This window comes from Hydra viridissima, unplaced genomic scaffold (genome assembly GCF_058129835.1).
Source record: "Hydra viridissima isolate aposymbiotic clone 2 unplaced genomic scaffold, HvirCarnegie_v1 scaffold_2, whole genome shotgun sequence".
Taxonomy (NCBI): Eukaryota; Metazoa; Cnidaria; class Hydrozoa; order Anthoathecata; family Hydridae; genus Hydra; species Hydra viridissima.
Window position 1 is genome coordinate 16,563,242 of NW_028324301.1, and position 19,370 is coordinate 16,582,611.

General features: G+C 28.5%; 1 protein-coding gene across 6 annotated transcripts in view; it reads left to right on the plus strand.

The window, feature by feature from the left end:
• Positions 1-866: 866 nt before the first annotated feature.
• Positions 867-19,370, plus strand: part of LOC145193138 (uncharacterized) — a 37,425-nt gene continuing 18,921 nt past the window's right edge. The window contains exons 1-20 of one of the 6 annotated variants that reach the window (XM_090077134.1): positions 871-982; positions 3,594-3,648; positions 8,273-8,665; positions 8,804-9,123; positions 9,309-9,453; positions 9,905-10,092; positions 10,311-10,443; positions 10,663-10,875; positions 11,122-11,697; positions 12,185-12,233; positions 12,279-12,429; positions 12,560-12,686; positions 12,994-13,419; positions 14,029-14,121; positions 15,267-15,719; positions 15,824-16,074; positions 16,157-16,268; positions 16,664-16,973; positions 17,291-17,411; positions 17,584-17,728. In XM_090077134.1, coding sequence (XP_089933260.1) covers positions 959-982; positions 3,594-3,648; positions 8,273-8,665; positions 8,804-9,123; positions 9,309-9,453; positions 9,905-10,092; positions 10,311-10,443; positions 10,663-10,875; positions 11,122-11,697; positions 12,185-12,233; positions 12,279-12,429; positions 12,560-12,686; positions 12,994-13,419; positions 14,029-14,121; positions 15,267-15,719; positions 15,824-16,074; positions 16,157-16,268; positions 16,664-16,973; positions 17,291-17,411; positions 17,584-17,728 — 4,285 coding nt within the window. In that variant the 5' untranslated portion in view covers positions 871-958. Of the gene's footprint in view, positions 983-3,285; positions 3,457-3,593; positions 3,649-8,272; positions 8,666-8,803; positions 9,124-9,308; positions 9,454-9,904; positions 10,093-10,310; positions 10,444-10,662; positions 10,876-11,121; positions 11,698-12,184; positions 12,430-12,559; positions 12,687-12,993; positions 13,420-14,028; positions 14,122-15,266; positions 15,720-15,823; positions 16,075-16,156; positions 16,269-16,663; positions 16,974-17,290; positions 17,412-17,583; positions 17,729-19,370 lie in introns of those variants that run through there. The other 5 variants (XM_090077132.1, XM_090077137.1, XM_090077136.1 and 2 more) reach the window with 5 other exon arrangements.

The window sequence follows — 19,370 nt, forward strand, 5'->3', positions numbered from 1 at the left end:
GTTGGATGGGTAATTTTGTTAACCCCTATATTTCTTTTCTTTTCCTATCTTCAGGAGATTTTAAAAGCACTCCTCTATTTCTAAAATTCAATCGAAGGATTCATCATTTGGGTCTTAAACGTAATTCATCCTCTTGTTACCGTTTGATCTGAAAATTTAAAAGAGAAAAAAGACATCCAGATGCTCTTTCTCTTTTTACCCCCTAATAATGACTAAAAGTTAAATATCTAAGAAAGTAAGTAGCATCAACAGATATTGGTTTTGAAAATGCATCCCCCCTAATGGAGCAATTCCTTTTAGTCAGTGAGGATCTAAACTTCTGTCACTAAAAAGAGGTTTATTTGATTTTGAAATTTAGCTAGATAAACCGAATGGGATAAACTTGTACAATGTTTTAAAAAAACCGCTTTAACTCAAAACGTGGTACAGTTTAAAAAGAAAACCGGTCTCTCTAAAATTGATATGATAGAACGTGGATCTGCTCTAAATCTTATTCATTTCAAATGATGGAAACAAACTTTCAGCAAACGTTTGGTAAATCAACAAAAAAATTGTTCCTGGAGTTCACTCACAAGATTCTTGTTCGTAATTTCACAAAAGGCGAATTTTACGTTTAACTGTAAACATTAACTTCTTATAAACTTTTTTTGACCGAATAAAAAATTTTACTCATCATTTTATCCGCATGAAGAAAATTGTGGTTTTCGTCAGAGCAACCAGTGAAACAACATACGCAAGCTCAGCATGACTGCATGAAAATGTTCGGCTTGAGAATTTTATATATTTAATCTTTAACATTACATTCATTTATTATTGATTGACTTACATTAAATTTTAACAATAATTATCTTGTTTTAATTTTTTATAATTTTTAATTGTTTAAGCGTATTCGCAATATATATCTTCGCAAAAACACAAAAAATCAAAAGTATTAACTACATACTTAAAAGAGATCTAAATGACTTTTGGTCAAAGTTTGATCGTAAGTGATATATTTTGGATTAATTTAGCCACATTTACTTATACTTTATTTCGAAATGTTGCGCATTTCCTCATAGCAGCAAAAACTGCTGCCGCGAGGCCGTTTAACTGTTAGAACGCTGTATTACAAATTTAACTGTTTGTAAATGTATCTGACCTTTAAATGGTTCAACCATATCAACTTTACATTGATTTCCAAAAGAACTGTTTACTAACTCCACTTCAAAGTTATAATTAAAACTTGTAATGTTGTAGTTGTGTGAGATGCAACTAAAATTATGTTTACTGAGTCATCCACTGAATATTACGAAGTATACAAAAAGGATGAAAACATAAAGAAAATACAAATAAAAAAAAAAGAAAAGATCAACTGGCTGCTCAATAAATTTCGTAACTCTTATTTTTAAAGAATGCTTATTTATATTTTTGGTAAAATTTTTTGGTTCTTGTGATGGGAATAAAATTTGTTCTTACATCTATTTAATGAGCGTTCCCTACAAATATATTTGATTTTTCTTTTTTCATCCTCTGCTTGGTTTACTTTAGTTTTAACTGCTACAGTTGAACAAAATCAGAAATTGCTTCATCACCTTCAATGCCGAAATTTGTTTTAGACTCTTCAGTTTCAGGGATGATTTTATTATTTTCCCAACATGCACTGCTACATAATTTAAAATCAGTTTCGGAGATGATAACATTTTTTCTTTCAGATTCTTGAAATATTTTAAAACATTTTTTTTATTTCCTAAAACAAATGTAAAGACAATTTGTAAACTTTTGCTAACTAAAAAATGTTATGGTATTAGGGACTACTTGGTGAATGTAAGAGTATAGTGGACACCTTCAATATTATTTATACTAAAGTATTTTTTTTTTCAACATGCACTTAGAATAATTCTAATAGACAATTCATGCGAATAAGACCAGCTATTACTGGACGCCTGCAAAATGTAAATTCTACTTTTGAAATAAGAAAAAATATTTTCGAGTCGAATTTTTACGGAGGGGATTTTTTTACTGGCCTGATTTTTTTTTTTACCAATCCCAAATTGAGATATTTTCATTTTTTGAATAAATTTAAGAAAAAATCAAAGTTAGAACAAGTTTGATAGCTTAAATAAAACAACTTCTTTGAAAAAACCAAAGTTTACTACTTGTAAAGTTTAAATATAAAGTTTATCATAAAAATCTTAGAAAATTAAAATTAGAATCCGATTGAAGTTTCGGCCACATTCGGCCACATTCAGCACTAAAAACATTTTCGATTGCAGCTTCAATATCAGCCGAAAGTTAATCTGAAGTCGACGTTTAGCATTTAGGCGAAATATTTAGCTATGAGAATCAGGGGCTTGAAATGTAATTCTAATCTAAAATAGAAAACAACAGTCTATATATCAAAATTTTCTCTTTTTTTAATTTATTTTTCTTCACCCTCACGAGATATGATATCCTCATGCGATATAAGTTTAGATTAAGGACTACAAATGGCAATGAATACTAAGGTCTCATAGATAATGGGGTAACTCAATTACAGGATCTGAAGATATGTACAAAGTTTTCATGAGGTTCCAAGGCTCAGTAGCCTCTGTATTGCCTCAATACTCCGATGTTCTCATGCATTAAGTAGTCTGACCGAAAGTCAGTTTTATGCTAAAAATTTCTAGTTGTTGACGGTATCACTCCGGGTTAACAATAAGAGCAAGCAACAATAATGAGCAAGCAAACAATAAGGTTATTAACAATAATCAGCAAGCAAAATCAGTGCCTAAAGCAGATCCTCACCAAAAGAAGGTCATGTTATCAGTGTGGTGTGATGTACATAGTTTTATGCATTTAAAGCTACTTCCTCCCATCAACATCATAATGGAGGAATAATACTGTCAACCACTGGAAAGACTAACGCAGAAATTTACTCACCAAAAGATTTGTTTTCTGCACGACAATGTGTGGCCACACATAGCAAAATCATGTCTTAAGCTTATAGAGATGGGACGGGAGATTATGTCCCAACCCACGATATTCTCCAGGCATCTCTTCAATCTTCTTTGCTGATTATTTTATAGATTAATTGTATTTATTCAGAGGATTGAAATGAATTAAACCTAATAACTTATGACTGTAAAAATTTATCATAATAAGCTTTGTTGATCTGTCCCCACAATAATGCAGTAGTTCTTAGCCTGAGCCCCACGAAACAATTGTAATTCATAAACGTTTAAAAATGCATTACAAATTATTAAGGGACATGTTTGGTTTCCGTGATTTCAATTTGAAACTAATGAATCAGAATTTCGTTTGCCTTTTGCCGATGTATGGAACAAATGTACAATTAGCCGAACGATTGGGTTTTGTTTTGGTTTCGGTTTTTGGTTTTTGGCCTTAAACTGACACTCGGTCAAAAGTTTAGAAAATTTTACCAAAAACTAATCTATTGATGTATGTATAACTTTATGGCTATTCAATACTGGAAATACGGTACCTTAACCTTTCCAAAAGAATTTGTTTCAAAGGAAATGATAAGAGAAATGTAGATTTGTTTTAAAAAAAAATTTGTGAATTTGAAGGAAATATTTTAATTTTAAATACTGTTTTATATTAATTTTTCTTTCTAGGTATGCTTGGTTCTGGCATTGGATCCTAGTATATTTGCAGCTAAATACCAATATGGTAATTATTGTAACACTTTATTTCATACATTACCCTAAACAGTGTTACTTTGGGCTATATAACACCTTAATTTTGAATGAATTTAAAGAAAAAAAGCTAGTTTTTGAAACAAGGAATACTTTTTGATGTACACAATAATGATAACTATCACAATAAAGCTCACATTTAAGAAATTTTGCATTTAAGATAATTTTTAAGTTTAAATGTAAGACAAAAACCAACGTGCTTTTTGGAGTACCTTTGATCCAATATTATATCAGCTCAAAATTATAAACAAAACTATAACAAGATGAGTTTAATAAAAACAGCAAAGTATAAATAAAAAAGAGTACAAATTACAAATGAAAAACTAAAAAACAGTCGTTTTTTATTGTTTAATAATTTCCAATCCTGATGTTACTTATCCAAAGTTGCATCACTGGCACATAAAATTCTGCTTCGAACAGCTTAAAGTTTATGTTGGTTTGGTTAATTAGAAACACTTCACTAATTCTTGTTTTACTTAAATGATCTTAAAATGATTGGCTAACCAATTTAGAAGTAGAGTTGGTGCCTGTCTTGTTACAACAATATGGTAATTAAGGTAGTACTTGAGATCTGTCTTGTGAAAAGACTCCTGTTTAGCAAAAGTCAGCTTAAATATATTTGAGTTTATTCTTTAATGTTGATCTAATTTTTTAGTGTAAAGAAGTAGCTTGTGATTTAATGAACCACTTTTTAGGTGTTGTAGAGCCTTCCATAGCTTATTTGATGAATAAGTAGCATTTTTATGCTTCCATGTTTCAGTTTTTAATTTCTTAATCTTCTAACTAAAGACCTGAAAAAATAAAAAATAAATGAATAACAAAAACATTCATCAGTAAAATAACCATTCTTAAATAAATAAATGCTAATAGTATGTGACTTTTTGGAATATTTTAAAGTATAGAATTAATGCTACATTAATTTCTTTTGCATTAAAATTAACTGTTATCTTTCAATTTATTTTTTTGTATAAAAAGTACAGTTTAAAACAATTTTTCTTCAAATTTTATGTGTAAAACTTTTTTGGTTAGTATTTGTGATGAATCAGTATATTTTGAAATAAGTAGTACTTTGGTTATTAAATGTATATTTTTGGGTCAGTTTATTTTTTACAAATGGTCAGTATTTCAATTTTGATTTGTCAATATAAAAATTAAAATTGGTCAGTATAAAATTAAAAATAAGAGCAAATTAAAGTAAAGTAATCAATTAAAATCAGTCAGTAAAATCACAAATTTGTCTATAAATTATTTTTTCAATTACAATAATTAATATACATATTAATCATAGCTTATATTAATCTCCAAATATTTAATAATGTGAAAATGGTAGAAAATTCAAAGTGAAGTAATAAATCTCTTAGTAACACTTTAGTATCTTTCATCGGTCTCCCATGTTGTTTTTTGTTTTTTTTTTCTTTCTTCACCAATAGGAATGTCTTTAATGCCATTGATTTACAATACTTCTTTTAAGTTGTAAAACAAGTAGTATATTTGCACATGAATTTCCTAAAGAAATTTGAACAACAACATACACTATGTGACCGATTTTCTTCATTGTTATGTAATTTACATCGTAAAGGACTTGCAAACCAAATTAGCTTTCCTTCAGCTTTGATTACAGCTTCAACCCTGGACCTAAAGGAAATGCAGACACAATGAACTCCTTTGGCATTGAGGCCATGTTCTCCTTGATGGCGTTCACTAGAGATGCTTTGGTGTTATAAACACATGGGTTTGTTTGTGCCTCATGATAGCCCCATACAATTCCATGTGGTTTATGTCAGGGCTGCTTAGAGGCCAGGTGTCCTTGCTGATGAAGTTGTAGCAATGCTCAGCCAGCTAATTCAGAGATTTATCAGACACATGGCAGGGGGTAGAGTCTTGCTGCCACATCCATTACCTGTTACCAGCAACTTGTTGGATCCAGGGCAGAACTGTCTCCTCCATGACTTTCAGATAGAAGTTGGTGTTCACCCTCAGCCTCTTCTTAAAAATATGTGGTAGCATGATATCATTCTCACTTGAAACCACATTAAACACCATGGTGGTTGCTAGAAACTTTATTTTAATTATGTGAGAAATGTCATGAGGCCCTATTGCAATCCAGTGATTGTTCTGCCTATTATACATTTTGTCTTGACAAAAATTCTTCTCAACAGAGAAAAGCTAGATCATGTTGGACTTCTTTGGGTGCTTCAGTTTGTCGAGGAGTCTGATCAATTTCAACTCCCTCCCATCTTTAGCCTTCTCATCAAATATTTGGCCAGTCTGCATTTGATAAGATTGACACTTCAAATCTTCCAAAATGTATAATCTGATTGTATTGGCACTGTACTTCAACTCATTAGCAATTGATATGAACAACCTTGCTGGGTTTTTGTCCACCATTTGTTGCACTTTTTTGACAAATTTGCAAGTTCTCACTCTCTGACTTCCTCCATCTTTTTGCAAGTGATGAGAGCAATTGGGTTCTTGGTTTCCGAATATCTTTTCTAATCTTTAGCATTCCAGTGATGTTTGTAACCTCATGATTTGAAATTTCAAGGTTGTTATGTATGAATATCATGGTCATGGCGGACCATTGCTCTTCTTTAGTAAAAACAACAGACACTAAAACAATGGTTTCTTCCTCCATTATGTTGATGATACAACTGTCTAGTAGATATCAACAGTTGATGATATCTACTAGATGATACATGAATTGTCTAGTAGATATCAACAGTTTTTGCCACCAAAGCTCAAAAGATTTTGAGCGTGAATTTTAAGTAAACAAAATAAGAATGGTGCTGATTTAGTTTGCAACCTCTGTAGTTAAGGTCCAGACTTAAAAGGTTTTTGTTTGAATTGATTAAAAGTCTTCCGTTTTATTTGTTTGATGCAATCTATTTTTGTCTGAGTAGTTTTTATTTCATCATTTGTAGGTAGATAATATTCAATTGATTCACCTTTTTGCATAAATGAGATTGATTTGTTGGTCTTGGCCCACTGATAAACATTTGTCCACAAATTTAGTGTAATTGTTGGTTCTTGACTGTATTTTTCATGTTTATTGTATATTCATTTAACCATTTTGCAATCACCTCTAACACAACTTTTTTAAACCTTTAGAATACCTTTCCCTTAAAGTGTTTTTACCTTTCATCTTCCCTTAAAGTGTTTTTACCTTTCATCTTCCCTTAAAGTGTTTTTACCTTTCATTTTACCGTTCATTACCTTTCAATAATTGAATTATTCAAGAGTATTATACATACTTGGTGTGTAATGTCTAAATCTTCATGCCAAGTTTGATGAGAATTCAACCATTCTACTTCAATGTACCCAGGTTCTAGTGAAATTTTGTGTTGTATTGGACATCATAACTTTTTTGTTGTATATCTGAACCATCAGAGAAAACAATTTTGTAAATTACTATAAAAAGGTTCATTCTCACTGTTGGGAACATTATTGTCTCCGCACCATTGTTCTAATTTACCAAGAGAAATGGATAAACTGTCATATTTTAATTTTTTATAGGCAGATATATAGTTGGTTGTTATATAGCGGTTATATAGTGTTACATAGTAGCTTTATAGTGGTTGTTATAAAGATAGTGGTTGTTTAATTTGGATTTTTTGTCCATTATCTACAAGGATTCTTAAAACTCTTTTTGGTAGAAGAGAAAAATTGTTAGAGGAGAGAAAAATTGTTAGAGGAGAGAAGAAAGAGAAGAAAAAGCAAAGCATATCTCTTCCTCTCCCTCCATTTTTCTCTCTCTCCTCGCTATCTTTCTCTTTTCACAACTCTCTCTCTTCTCTCTTTCTTAACAATAAAATGTAATGAACCTAAATGTATGTAGACCTAAATGGCTCTCAGGCCTAAAAGTTTGTTATCGTAACTGTAAGGGACCTAACTATCTGAGACCTAGTTGTTCTGAAAATTGCATCTTTCTTGTTTGGGTATGTTTCATATCTTATTCACTCACATTTTTGTTTAAAATACAAATCATTTTGATTAAATAACTGACCACTTGGTTAATTTACTGACCATTGAATTAAATGACACCTAAGTTTTATTTATAGTGTAAACATGTTATGTTCTATATTAAATATAGATTACAAAGAAGTAGGTAATTTCTTTTCATTTTGCTCAACTTATTGATGAAGTTGCAGTGCTGAGATACTGGGTTATGTTATTAAATCATATTTTGAGTGATTTTGAGTGTTGTTTCAATAGTTTTGCTAGATGTAAATTCTTTGTTTGTAAACTATGATATTTTAACTGCCAATTTTGTCATGCACTGATTAATCTCAACAAAAAAGTTTTGGGTTTCTATAAATATTCTATGTCCCAGCTAACGAGGGTTTGCTGTGACATGTACAGTGTAAAAAGCAACATATCAAGTTCATATGATAAAATATAGAAAGCATGGTTATATAGAAATGCCGTAAAAAAATCTCCACTATTAAGAAGCACCACCTCAAGATATTTGTTAATGTTGCAAAATTGTTGTATTTGATCAATATGTTTTGTTATTATTGCAAAATCATTTTATTTGTTTATTTGAAGTGCAAATATTTTTTGTTTGCTTTTATAAGTATTTCTTTTATTTTTAATTTTAGACTTGACACCAGTCATTGTGTTTAGCATTTATACAGATGATGACATAAGACCTGGTGCTCTTAAATATTTTTACTTACAAAAGAGTGTCACTTTTGTATTGAGTTTTTCAGAGGAGTACTTTGTCACTGGGGCGACAATATTTTCTAAACAGTATTTTGATAAAAGCAGTTTTAAAGTATATTTAAAAAGTTTAGATGGAATAAATAAAGATTATGGTGTTTATACCAATGGAAACAGTAGCTATAATAGTTTCTATAATTATAATTTATATCCTAATGTTATCAGCTTTAATGGTATGATTGCCAAGTTCATGGTATTGGAAACTTACAATAACTTTCAAACAACAAGTGTAGCATACATTGATGTTTATGTTTATATGTTTAGAAAACCTGGTAGGTATTTTTTTGTTCCATTTGTATGCAGAAAAATTTTACTTTAAACAATTATTTAAGAATTTCCTTATTTTAAAACTTCTTTACTTTTATATTTTTTTAAAAACTAAAACTAAGCATTTTTGTTAACTATTTTAGCGTACTTTGATGCACCTGACTTAAATGAATATGAAATTTCTGAGGCTTATTATGCTGGCAGTTCAGAATACACTTTGGATCAAATTAAAACTTTGATATTGAATCTTACAAGTGACAGTGTTGAATCTTTAATTCCAATTGATACAGAGTTTGATACATCATCAGTTGCATGGTTTTCTGTGAAATTGACTCAAGTTCAGTTGGTGTATCAATTTATTCTTGCGGCTAATTATTCAAACATTGTTCAAAGAGTTTTGTTGTCTTTTCGTTTAAATAACGATAGAGATTTTATTTATTACAAAGAAGGCAACGTCACTAAAGTAATTTTTGTGCTTTTTTTATTTCCTGTCATTTTTACTGAGTTTGTAAAATGCAATAAAGATTTAGAAATATAAATACTTACAAAAAGCAAACTTTTTGTTTGTGCAAATTTTAAACTGTGGACATAAGTAAGGATGCTTAGCGTTACAAAATACTTATATATAAAATCTGCCTAATTTCAAAGGTGTTTGAGAGTGATCTTTCCACAGCATGGTGCAGTTATAATTTAAAGAATGTGTTCATGGCTTCTGAAATTCGTGTTGATGTAGAATCTGGAGATTTACTACACTTCAATTTTAGGTTCATTGAGTCTGTTCGATATAAGTTTAGTAAGTAGCTGCTAATTTAAAAGCACACTTTTATAAAAGATTTCTTCAAGAAGTATTTTATTCTGTTATAGCCAAATTGTATTTCATATTTAAAATAGATATCTTAATCCAATTGTAATAATCTAAGATTGTTTTTATAGTGTATTTGGAATTTTCACTTAAGTATCCAGGTATAAAATGTAAAAAAACTATAAAATTAGTTTAGATAATTTACTTTTCTGAAAATTTTTTAAAGACTTTATTCAAAAAGCATAGCTTTTGCAAATAAAAACAATATATTTTTACTAAAAAGTCACTCTATTAAAGAGATATTAAAAAAGTTACTAGTCTCATTTAAAAGGATATCTTATAATAAACAACAATCAGTTACATGTTTTTGAAAATAATTAGGCCATTTAACACTGTTAGAATGAATACTGTTTGCTGTAACTATTCTCTTTTCTTTCTTCAGAAAAGCCTATCCTTGGTTCATTCGTTTTTTCAGAGAATGATTGGTTTACAATCATACTGAATGATACATTATTAATTACTGGACTTATGTTTGATAATATTGACTGGCTCCTGCGATTTTGTATTTACTATGATATAAATGACAAATATATCCCATATAGGGATAACATGTTATTTACTGATGATATTGTAAGTAATAAGTAAGTTTTATTTTACATGCTTGCATGTATTCATACATGCATGCATGCATACATTACATACATACATACATACATACATACATACATACATACATACATACATACATACATACATACATACATACATACATACATACATACATACATACATACATACATACATACAGCAGGAAAGGATTTTAAACATAAAAATAATTTTAATTTTAGATATTTGTGGTTACTCCTGAAGTCTCATTCTTTCCTTTCCGAACTAAAAAAATCCAACTTTCTTGCTTAAAGTTTTTTGAAAATGTTTTAAACAGTATTACAATAAGTGTGAAAGGAAGCGTGCATCTTACAGGTTAAGACAATTTTAAAAAATATTATTGAAACCATTCTAAATATAGTTAAGGCAGTTTTTGTTTGTTAAGGTAATTAGTAATTTTTCTTCTAGTTAACTTTGAATTTTGTTCCATTTTAATTTCTTAACAATAAGAGAAAATAAATCATTACAAAAAAACATCAGTTATAATCTGTTTTAAAATCTATATTAACCTTTTTAAAATTTTTTTTTATATAGCTGACTATACTTGGAAAAGTTCAAATTCCAATAATGGTGATCTTCTTGTTGAATATATAAACACTGAAGGTATTGAGACACTTTATGGAGATTCAAGATATCTCCAAAAGATAAACTCGCTGAACAGGCTTATGAGCAGTCATTATGGTCCTTCCTGTTTTACCCAGCCTCACTTGTGTGATACTGGGTTCACTTTGCAACTTGGTGTTTCAGGTATAATAGAATGGTTTTTTCCAGAACTTTATGTTAGTATAATTTAATGTAATATTTTCTAACCTGACCAATCACTTGGCTAAAGAAAAGATGAAAATTCTTTGACCATTTTTTAATACTAATTTTTTTTACAAGTTTTGTAAAATACAATTCTCACTTTTAAATGCAAAATGCAAATTTTTTGTTTTTATGCTGAAGTGAGGATACTACTAAAACTTTCACCACTTTGTTAAATTTTTTTTATAGCTAATCTTTCTTCAGAAGATGTTGTTGCAAACTTTCGGCCTTCTTTTGCCTTTTACTTTGATTCTAGCATTAATGACGAACCTCAATCATTACACTTTGGATGTGATGCTCACAATTCATATGGTCCAGGAAATTCAATAGTATACAATGTAGTGTCTTCATTTTTGTTTGCAGATGTTATGTTCCCATCAAATGCTGAAGTTACAAACTTTGAGTTCAAAATGAACAATGTGCAAAATAATGGTTTTGTTGCCAGAGCTTATGTGTTAGTTTCACAAGGGGACTCATTCAGAAATAGTTTTTTTTCTCTTAAATACCTCGAATATTCAAGTGTAACTTTTAAACTTCAGACAGCTGATTATATCACAGTCATGTTTAATGACTCAAAGAGTGTTAATGGTGTAATTTCTAAAAGTATAAGCTTAAAAATCCTACTGGAAACAGTTCGAAAAAAATATCATGGTTTAGTGAGGGATGTTGGTATTGTTATATTGCCTGATAATGTATGTACAAAAGAAATATTGATAAAAGTTGACAGAAGTGATATAACATTGGTGTTGGCATATAGAAACAAAGGTTAATTTTAAATATTACATTTTTATTGTTTTTTTCATCAATTTATTAAATTGATGCAGGCATTAATTTATTTCAAACTGTTAATGTAAAAACAGTTATTCTAGCAGTGAATGGTTGATTGCCAAGTTATTAATTTTTATAGAACTGTTGTTGAGTTTATTTGGTTAAGATAAAAGTTAGAAAAAATTTAAATCTTCTGTAACCTAGTTCCCTTATTTATATTGCTCAATGTTAAATATTAAAAACATTTAAAGTCCTATAAAGCTGTATCTGGGATGGCCAAACTGTATCTTGCAAGCCATATGCAGCTCTCTATAAACATTTTTTTAGGCTTTTAAGTCATACCAAGTTATTGCAGGTTGTCTTGGCTACAGTATCTTGAATTCATTGGTTTTAAAGAATTTTTGTTTTTTTAAAATAAGATTTTCATACAGAGTTATTCTAATATAAGAGTTTTATTTATTTTAGAATTAATATTTTTTCTTAGTTGTTGGTGGTGTGAGATCATTATTTCCTTCAAATGTTAAAAATGTGGCTGGATTTGATGAACTACATTCAAATTATTATGGTTCTTATTATATTTTTGTACCTGGTTACAAAAGTATTAGCTTTGGTCAAGTTTATTATATATTAGGAATGCGAGTATGGACCAACTCTACATCAGAAATGACTGTTACTCTCAATATCCAGTACTTAGACTACTTTAATACATTTTACACTTATATTGATAAGGTAAATAAGTTATACTATTATTGTATTGTTACAATAAAGGTATATCATTAATGTATTGTTACAATAAAGATATTTTCATTTTTTTAAGTTTTAAAATCTTTTAATACGCTCAATTTTTCTTTCAAATCAGTACTACTTAAATGGTGGTGAAAGTCAGTATGTTACATTTAAAGGAGCCCTTGAAACAAACAACTTTTATGTAACTTCCTCTTCACGGAATCTTGAACTAATAAATTTTGAGTTCTATGGAAGTGAATGTAAGTACTTTATTTTTTGTAGTTTTACTACAAAAAATGTTAAAAAAAGCTTATTTTAGTTGCAATGATTTTAAATTTTTTGTCATGTATGGCATAACCTAAACAAATTAAAAACTTACTAAAGTAAGTTTTTAATTTGTTTAGGTTATGCCATACATGACAAAAATTAGTATGATTTTTAAGCTGGAGTTTCTTAGAAAAACCACTTTGGTTTATTATTTAATCTAGTTTTAAATTCATGGCTAATAAAAAAGCTGAATACACACCTTGTAATTTATTTTATTTATATATTTGCATAAATTTTCAGATGCAGACACAACAGCCCCTATATTTTCAGCTGGCTTAGGTGGGTATCCAACAAGAACCTTTGGCTATGGATTTAATATTCATTTGAATAATGATAACAAAATTGTGGCTACAGTTGTTACAAAAGATCATGTGTATGAAGCAAACATAGAGAACCCTACTGAAGCCCCTTATACATTAACGCTTGTATGGTCTAAACAACAAGATAGCCTGAACTTCTTTCTTAATGAAGATTTAATGGATAATGGCACTGTTTCTAATTCAAGCATAATTTCTACAAATCATTCTTTTAATGAATACCTCCTAGTGTATGCTGATTATTACAATAATCAATCAGACCTACGTGGGAGTCTTTCTTTCATCAAAATGTGGAGTACTCCGATTTCAGCTGATGAAGTATCGCAGTTACTTAAACAATCTTTGTTTGGTACTATTGGTTATACTCTTATAAATTAAAAAAAAAATACATCAGTTTTTGATTAAATTCTTTTTTATTCGATTATTCTTTTTTGATGTAATTTTTTAAAATCAAGTACAACAATTATTTTGGAAAGCTAAAAATTTTATTAAAATGTTTAAATAAAGTAATGCAAAATTGAAATTTAAAAAGAGAAACAAAACAGTTTTCAAATAATTTGCTAATATTTCATAATGGTAACCTTAATTAAAGCTACACAAAGAAAAAGAAACTCAAAGTATAAATTAATTTTCTTCTCCAAATAAAAACTTAAATTTAAAATTTCCTAACATGACATTTTTTTGCATTGTTTACCAAAATTCAGACAAAGATCTTATCTGTTTTAGCCTTTTACTTTTTCATTCAACGCCAATATTCTCTATATCAGCTCTGAAACAAAGTTTGTTATATGTAATAAAACATCTTTTTTTACTCTTTGGTATATGCAATAAATATAACTTCTGTTTTGTTTGCTTAAGTGTAAGTTTACAAAAGCATACAAAGCAGTTAAAAATCTTAGCAACAAGTGTTAGATTTTTAGTAGAAAAGTTTTTTTTATACTTTTTGTATTTTTAATAGACTGGAGTAGTCTAGATGCAACTCCACCATCAGGGTTCAGCTTTGGCTCAGACTGTTACTGTCAAAATATGGTATGCCCATGTGAAACTCTGGGTAAGTTACAACTGCTGCAACATTTTTTTTAAGTTAGGTATATTTTAAGTTTCATGGCTTAATTAAGAAATTTATTAAAAACTTAAATCTTTATTATTTATTGGTCTATGATTGGGATATTTACATCAAATAAAATTTTTATGTATATTATTTCTACAATGAAATATAAAAAATTCATCATAAATGTTCTATTTACAGTATATTGATAACATTTTCATAACCTCATAAGGCTATGGTACTAAAAGTTCAGAAATTGATGGAAAGAAAAATAACTTTCAGTTAGAAATTAATTCTAAGAAATTCCACAATAATAGAAAAAATATTATTTATCCTTTGATCAATAAAACAATAACTAATATGATTAGTTTTGTCCATTTTTTTGTTTTAAAGCTCTATAATGTGGTACTGACAACTAATAAATTAAAAAAATTGAAATTATTCTTTTCAAATTCTTTTTGCAAAAGCACTATTATACTAGATTTTCTTTCAATGTTCACAACTGCAGCATTGCATATAATTACTTTTATAGCAAATCATAACTTATATTTATCAACTAGATAATGCAAAACATTTAAAATTGTTTAATGTATAAGTTATAAAATTTTCTGTTTCCATACCTATTTTTAATAGGTATGGAAACAGAATAATAGTTCCATTCACATTTGTAATATTAAATTCTCTATCCAATTTGTGATTCTAGTTTTTTCTACTGCAATACTTTGCTATTAATTTTCCAATTATTATTTTTTCTACTTTTTTAATTACTGCCTTAAATATTATAAAAAGGAAGCTTTATATGTTCTATTAAGTAACCAATTCATAAGCTATTAACTTACAACATTAGCTAAAAAATAAATTTGTTTTTCAATATTTAAAAGTTCTACAAACTATCATAAAAAAACATGTCTCCTGTCCCATGATGCAGGATAATTAGAAAAAATTTAAATGAATTTTATTTAGAAAAAGCTATTCATGTTTTTCAAACAAATAAGAATAACAATAAAATACAAAAAACTTCAATTCAATGATTAGGTATGCTCCTAGGAGATAAATTGTCCATCTTGGTAACAAAGTTGTAGCTATAATGTTAGCATGAACCTTTTTTTTACTTAAAAATCAAAGAAAATGTTGGTATTTTTTTTCAGAAACAACTAGCACTGTTGAATATTTAAGCAGATCTTTGGACATGGAGAATGTTACAGAAGATGACTTTATTGATGATGATGTTTTTATTATAAGTCCAGAAAATGTTAATAACTACTCCACAATCTACTTTGACAATATTGCTCTTGAATTTCGAAACATACGGTTGATGAGCCTTTATTTAGAGGGTTCATTGGTCTTGCCAAAAACTGATCGATGCTTCAATTTAATTATGCAATTACCAAACCATCCTGAAGTTTCTAGCCATATTCAGTGGTGTGAATCAGCAAGTTCCAGTCAGATTCTTATCACCTCACCTGATCTCACCTCTTTGCTAAGTCACCTTCTCAAAACTGTCTCTTATACCATACCGATGACAATTGTGGTAAAAATAAACAATACTTTACTAAAACCAGGGAGCATTTTGAAAGTTTCATATGAGTGGCCTTCACCAGGTAATTTCAATGCTCTCATGTTTTTGTTATTGAATAGTAACCTTGCTGCATATATATTTTTAATATTAATATTTTATCTTATCAGTTATTTTTGTCTTCATTAGGTAGTTATATTTATGCAAGTGCAATCAAGCAAAGTTCTCAAGATTTTCTGACGTCACTTTCATTTCCTGTTACTGGAGCATGTCTATCATATAGCTTTAAGTTTGGTGGGAATGGGTTTGTAAATCTTGTGGTGTTAGGGTATAGCAATAATGTTAAACAAGAACTTGCTTTTTTCTACCGTCAAGAAGGTCTTGACAAATGGGTGTATGATTACATAAATTTGGGTAAAGATGGTAATAATTTTTTATCGGTAAGTTATAAACTATTTTTTTTCTTTTTAATTACCTGCATTAAACTTCAAAAAATTTAGAAATTTCATCTCATTTGTACAGGTAGAATTTGTTGCATTGAAAAATGGTCTTGGTAGTGGTTATATTGCATTTGGTAGCTTTCAGTTTTTTAGTAGTTGTGATGAGCTGGTTACAGTGAAGCCTTCAGTTTTAGGTGTTTTTTGCTTACAAAAAACCTAAAAACAAAGGCTTCACTTTTGTTACAGTGAAGCCTTTGTTTTTAGGTTTTTGTTTGTTTCTTTTTTTATATTTGTTCTTATCAAACATCATGAGATATTGATAGTATTTTCTTTAGTCCAACAAAAAATATCATGCGATATCTGTAGCACTTTCTTGAGTCCAAAAAAGTCATTGTTGCAAGCCCTATTTGTGATTTTCTTAAAACTAGAAATGATTAAAATAAGGCTTGAGTAATGATTCCAACATATTCAACTATTCTTTTTAAAGGAAACAGTTAAAGATCCTTTATCATAATTAAATTTTATACTAAAGGAACTTTTTTTTATTAAAGCAATCAAAATTATTTTACTTAATGCTTTTATAATTTAGACAGTGGAAACATTTCTGAATATTCAAATCATTCTTCCTTATTTCCCAAACCAGCAATTTTCGCTAGAGGATCTAATGAACTTTTCACAAGTTTCCCTAGTGCAAGGGTATCCCAAGATTCCATGGGAAGCATTTTGCAATTTTTGTTTGGATACAAGGAAAAAATTTCAAAAAAAAATCTTTTCTTCTCAGAAGCAGATTTAAATAAAGATTTTACTTTCATATTTTGGTATAAAGTTAGTTCATCTCAAGTTATGAGTTTTACCTATGGGAAAGTAGTATACATTAGTTCTCAAAGCTCATCAATTTCGTAAGTAACTTTTGATTAATTTGAAAATTTTGTCCTTTAATAGGAAAAGATAATCAAAATAGCATTTTTAGCATTATAAATTGACTTAACTAATTGGTAAAAACTTTATAAAAATGTTACATATTTTTATTTTTTGTTAACACTCAAGTTATATGAGAGTAGTTTTCCATCATGAGTTAAAACAGTCTTGATTTTCTTGGCATTGTCAAGTTATACATATTTTTTGCTTTTTATAAACCTATTGATAACTTAAAATAATAATCTTAATGTTTGGTTTTTCTTTTAATTATTTTAAAATAACCTCTGTCTCTTTTTAGTTTGACATTTGATGGTTCAACAAAATACACGAACATAGACTCTTCATTAGATTGGCATTTTGTGGTGGTGAAATATGAACGGAAGCTTTTGAAATTGTCACTTGAAGTAGATTTCAATTCTGTAAATATTTTTCCTTTGATAGTATTACAAAAATCTTTATCTTTATTTTTTAAGAGATTATTCTTTATCTTCATATTTTTAACAGCTCTGAAAATAATTTTTGAAAATATGAAAGAGAGTGTAAGGATCTTTCAAAAGAAACTTCAAAGTTTACATTTGGTTCACAAATTAGGGTATTGTTCATGATGATGTACATCTTCCACAAAATTCAAGCATGAATATTGTACTTGAAAATAACATATTTTGCTTTCAAATGTTTAAAGAAATACTATTTCCTTCTGCATTACAAGCAGCACAGTTGTGTCTTAACAAGTCAGGTATTTGTTAGTAAACTGTTTGGTATTTTATTATCTACTAAACTTATTAATGTAAAAGTTTATTTGTATAAATGAATTGCAAACCCTGTAGAACTTTTTTTTTATTTTTTTTTTGTAAAAATATCTTTATTACTATATTGGGTACTTGAATAAATTTCTGCCATTTTTAAATTACTATCGTAATTAGTATTGTGAGATATATAAGTGATATTTTTAAAAATTTCTTCAATTAAACTGATTATTTCCCCGTGTGCCCATTTGTACCACTTGTCCTATAATGATACCACTTTAATTGATTGTACTGTAAAAAAACTCTGATATTTGATACAAGACTTTCAGATAATCACTTAGCAATTGTTTGTTTTATTATATTAAATATGTTGACTTAGGTAACAGCTATTCAAGATTCATGAGAAATAATTTGCAATAGTTGCAATAATTTCTGTTGCATAAAAGTGCTGTATAAATCTTTTGTATACAAGTAGATGCTTTTGGTAACAATGCTTCATCCAAAAAAAGTTGTATAGAATAGTTCCAATAATTCAGCAACAATGATTTTTATATTAAGGACAAAGAATGCACTGTTTAAGTATCTAATTGAGATGTGTTACCCCATCTGCCATATTCACCAGATATTGAGATATTGGACTACTATTTTTTTTTTTTTTTATCATTTCACAATGGCCTTTCCAATGAGTACTTCCATTTGTTACCTGAAAGATGAAAAAAATATTTTAGCTAACAACACTTTGAAAAAATGTTAAAAAATACTTTGAATTAAAGCAAGCTGATAGCAAGTTACCATGTTGAAGTTGTTATTTGATCAAAAATTAAGATGTTGAGTTGTAGAACTTTGAATTGGAAAAACAGCTTGATAGTAATAACTGATTGAAACTCTATTGGGTTAAAAGAACTAGTTCTAATAGTAAATACTAAAAGTTCTTAGCAAAAATTTTGATAGAAAGACTAAAGCTTTGAGTCTTTCTATCAAAATTTGATTGATAAGCCTGAAAACACTGACCTTATCAAAAGTCTTTAGAGTCCTCATGGTCTTTTCATCAACTTCAAAAGCTTTGGCATTTTTCTAATGGACATGGTAGGATTCTTTGCAACATACTTCTTAAGTCATTTTGTAACTTCTTGTCAGCTTTTTTGTTCACAGTACTTGACAAACAAAAGATTTGTGAAAGATAAGGAAAATTTTACAGTCATCTTAATTTGCAAGGCTAGCAGCCCAAACAAAAAAAAATGTTTAAGATGAATAAACAAAGCAGGAACTAACCTACAAAAAGTTTTCAATTCTGCTATTAAAATGGATAGTTGTTTAATGCTTATTCTATTTTGTAAATTTATTGTTAAAAATTGATTGTAACTGTGATTTGAATGACTCTGATAAAAAAAATTTTGTCAAAATCTTTCATGACAAATATTTTTTAGTTTTTTATTATCAAGTTCTGGAATGTTGTTAATGTTTTTAAAATAGCCATATTTGGAAAATGCACTTTGACTTTTGCATGAGCTAAAAAATATTAAACCGCTCTTTTTGCCTAAAACTTATTACAGCAGATCAAATTATACACTGATATATACAGTATTGTTTTTATAAAATTTAAAAGGAAAAGCTATTGACTGCATCTCATAA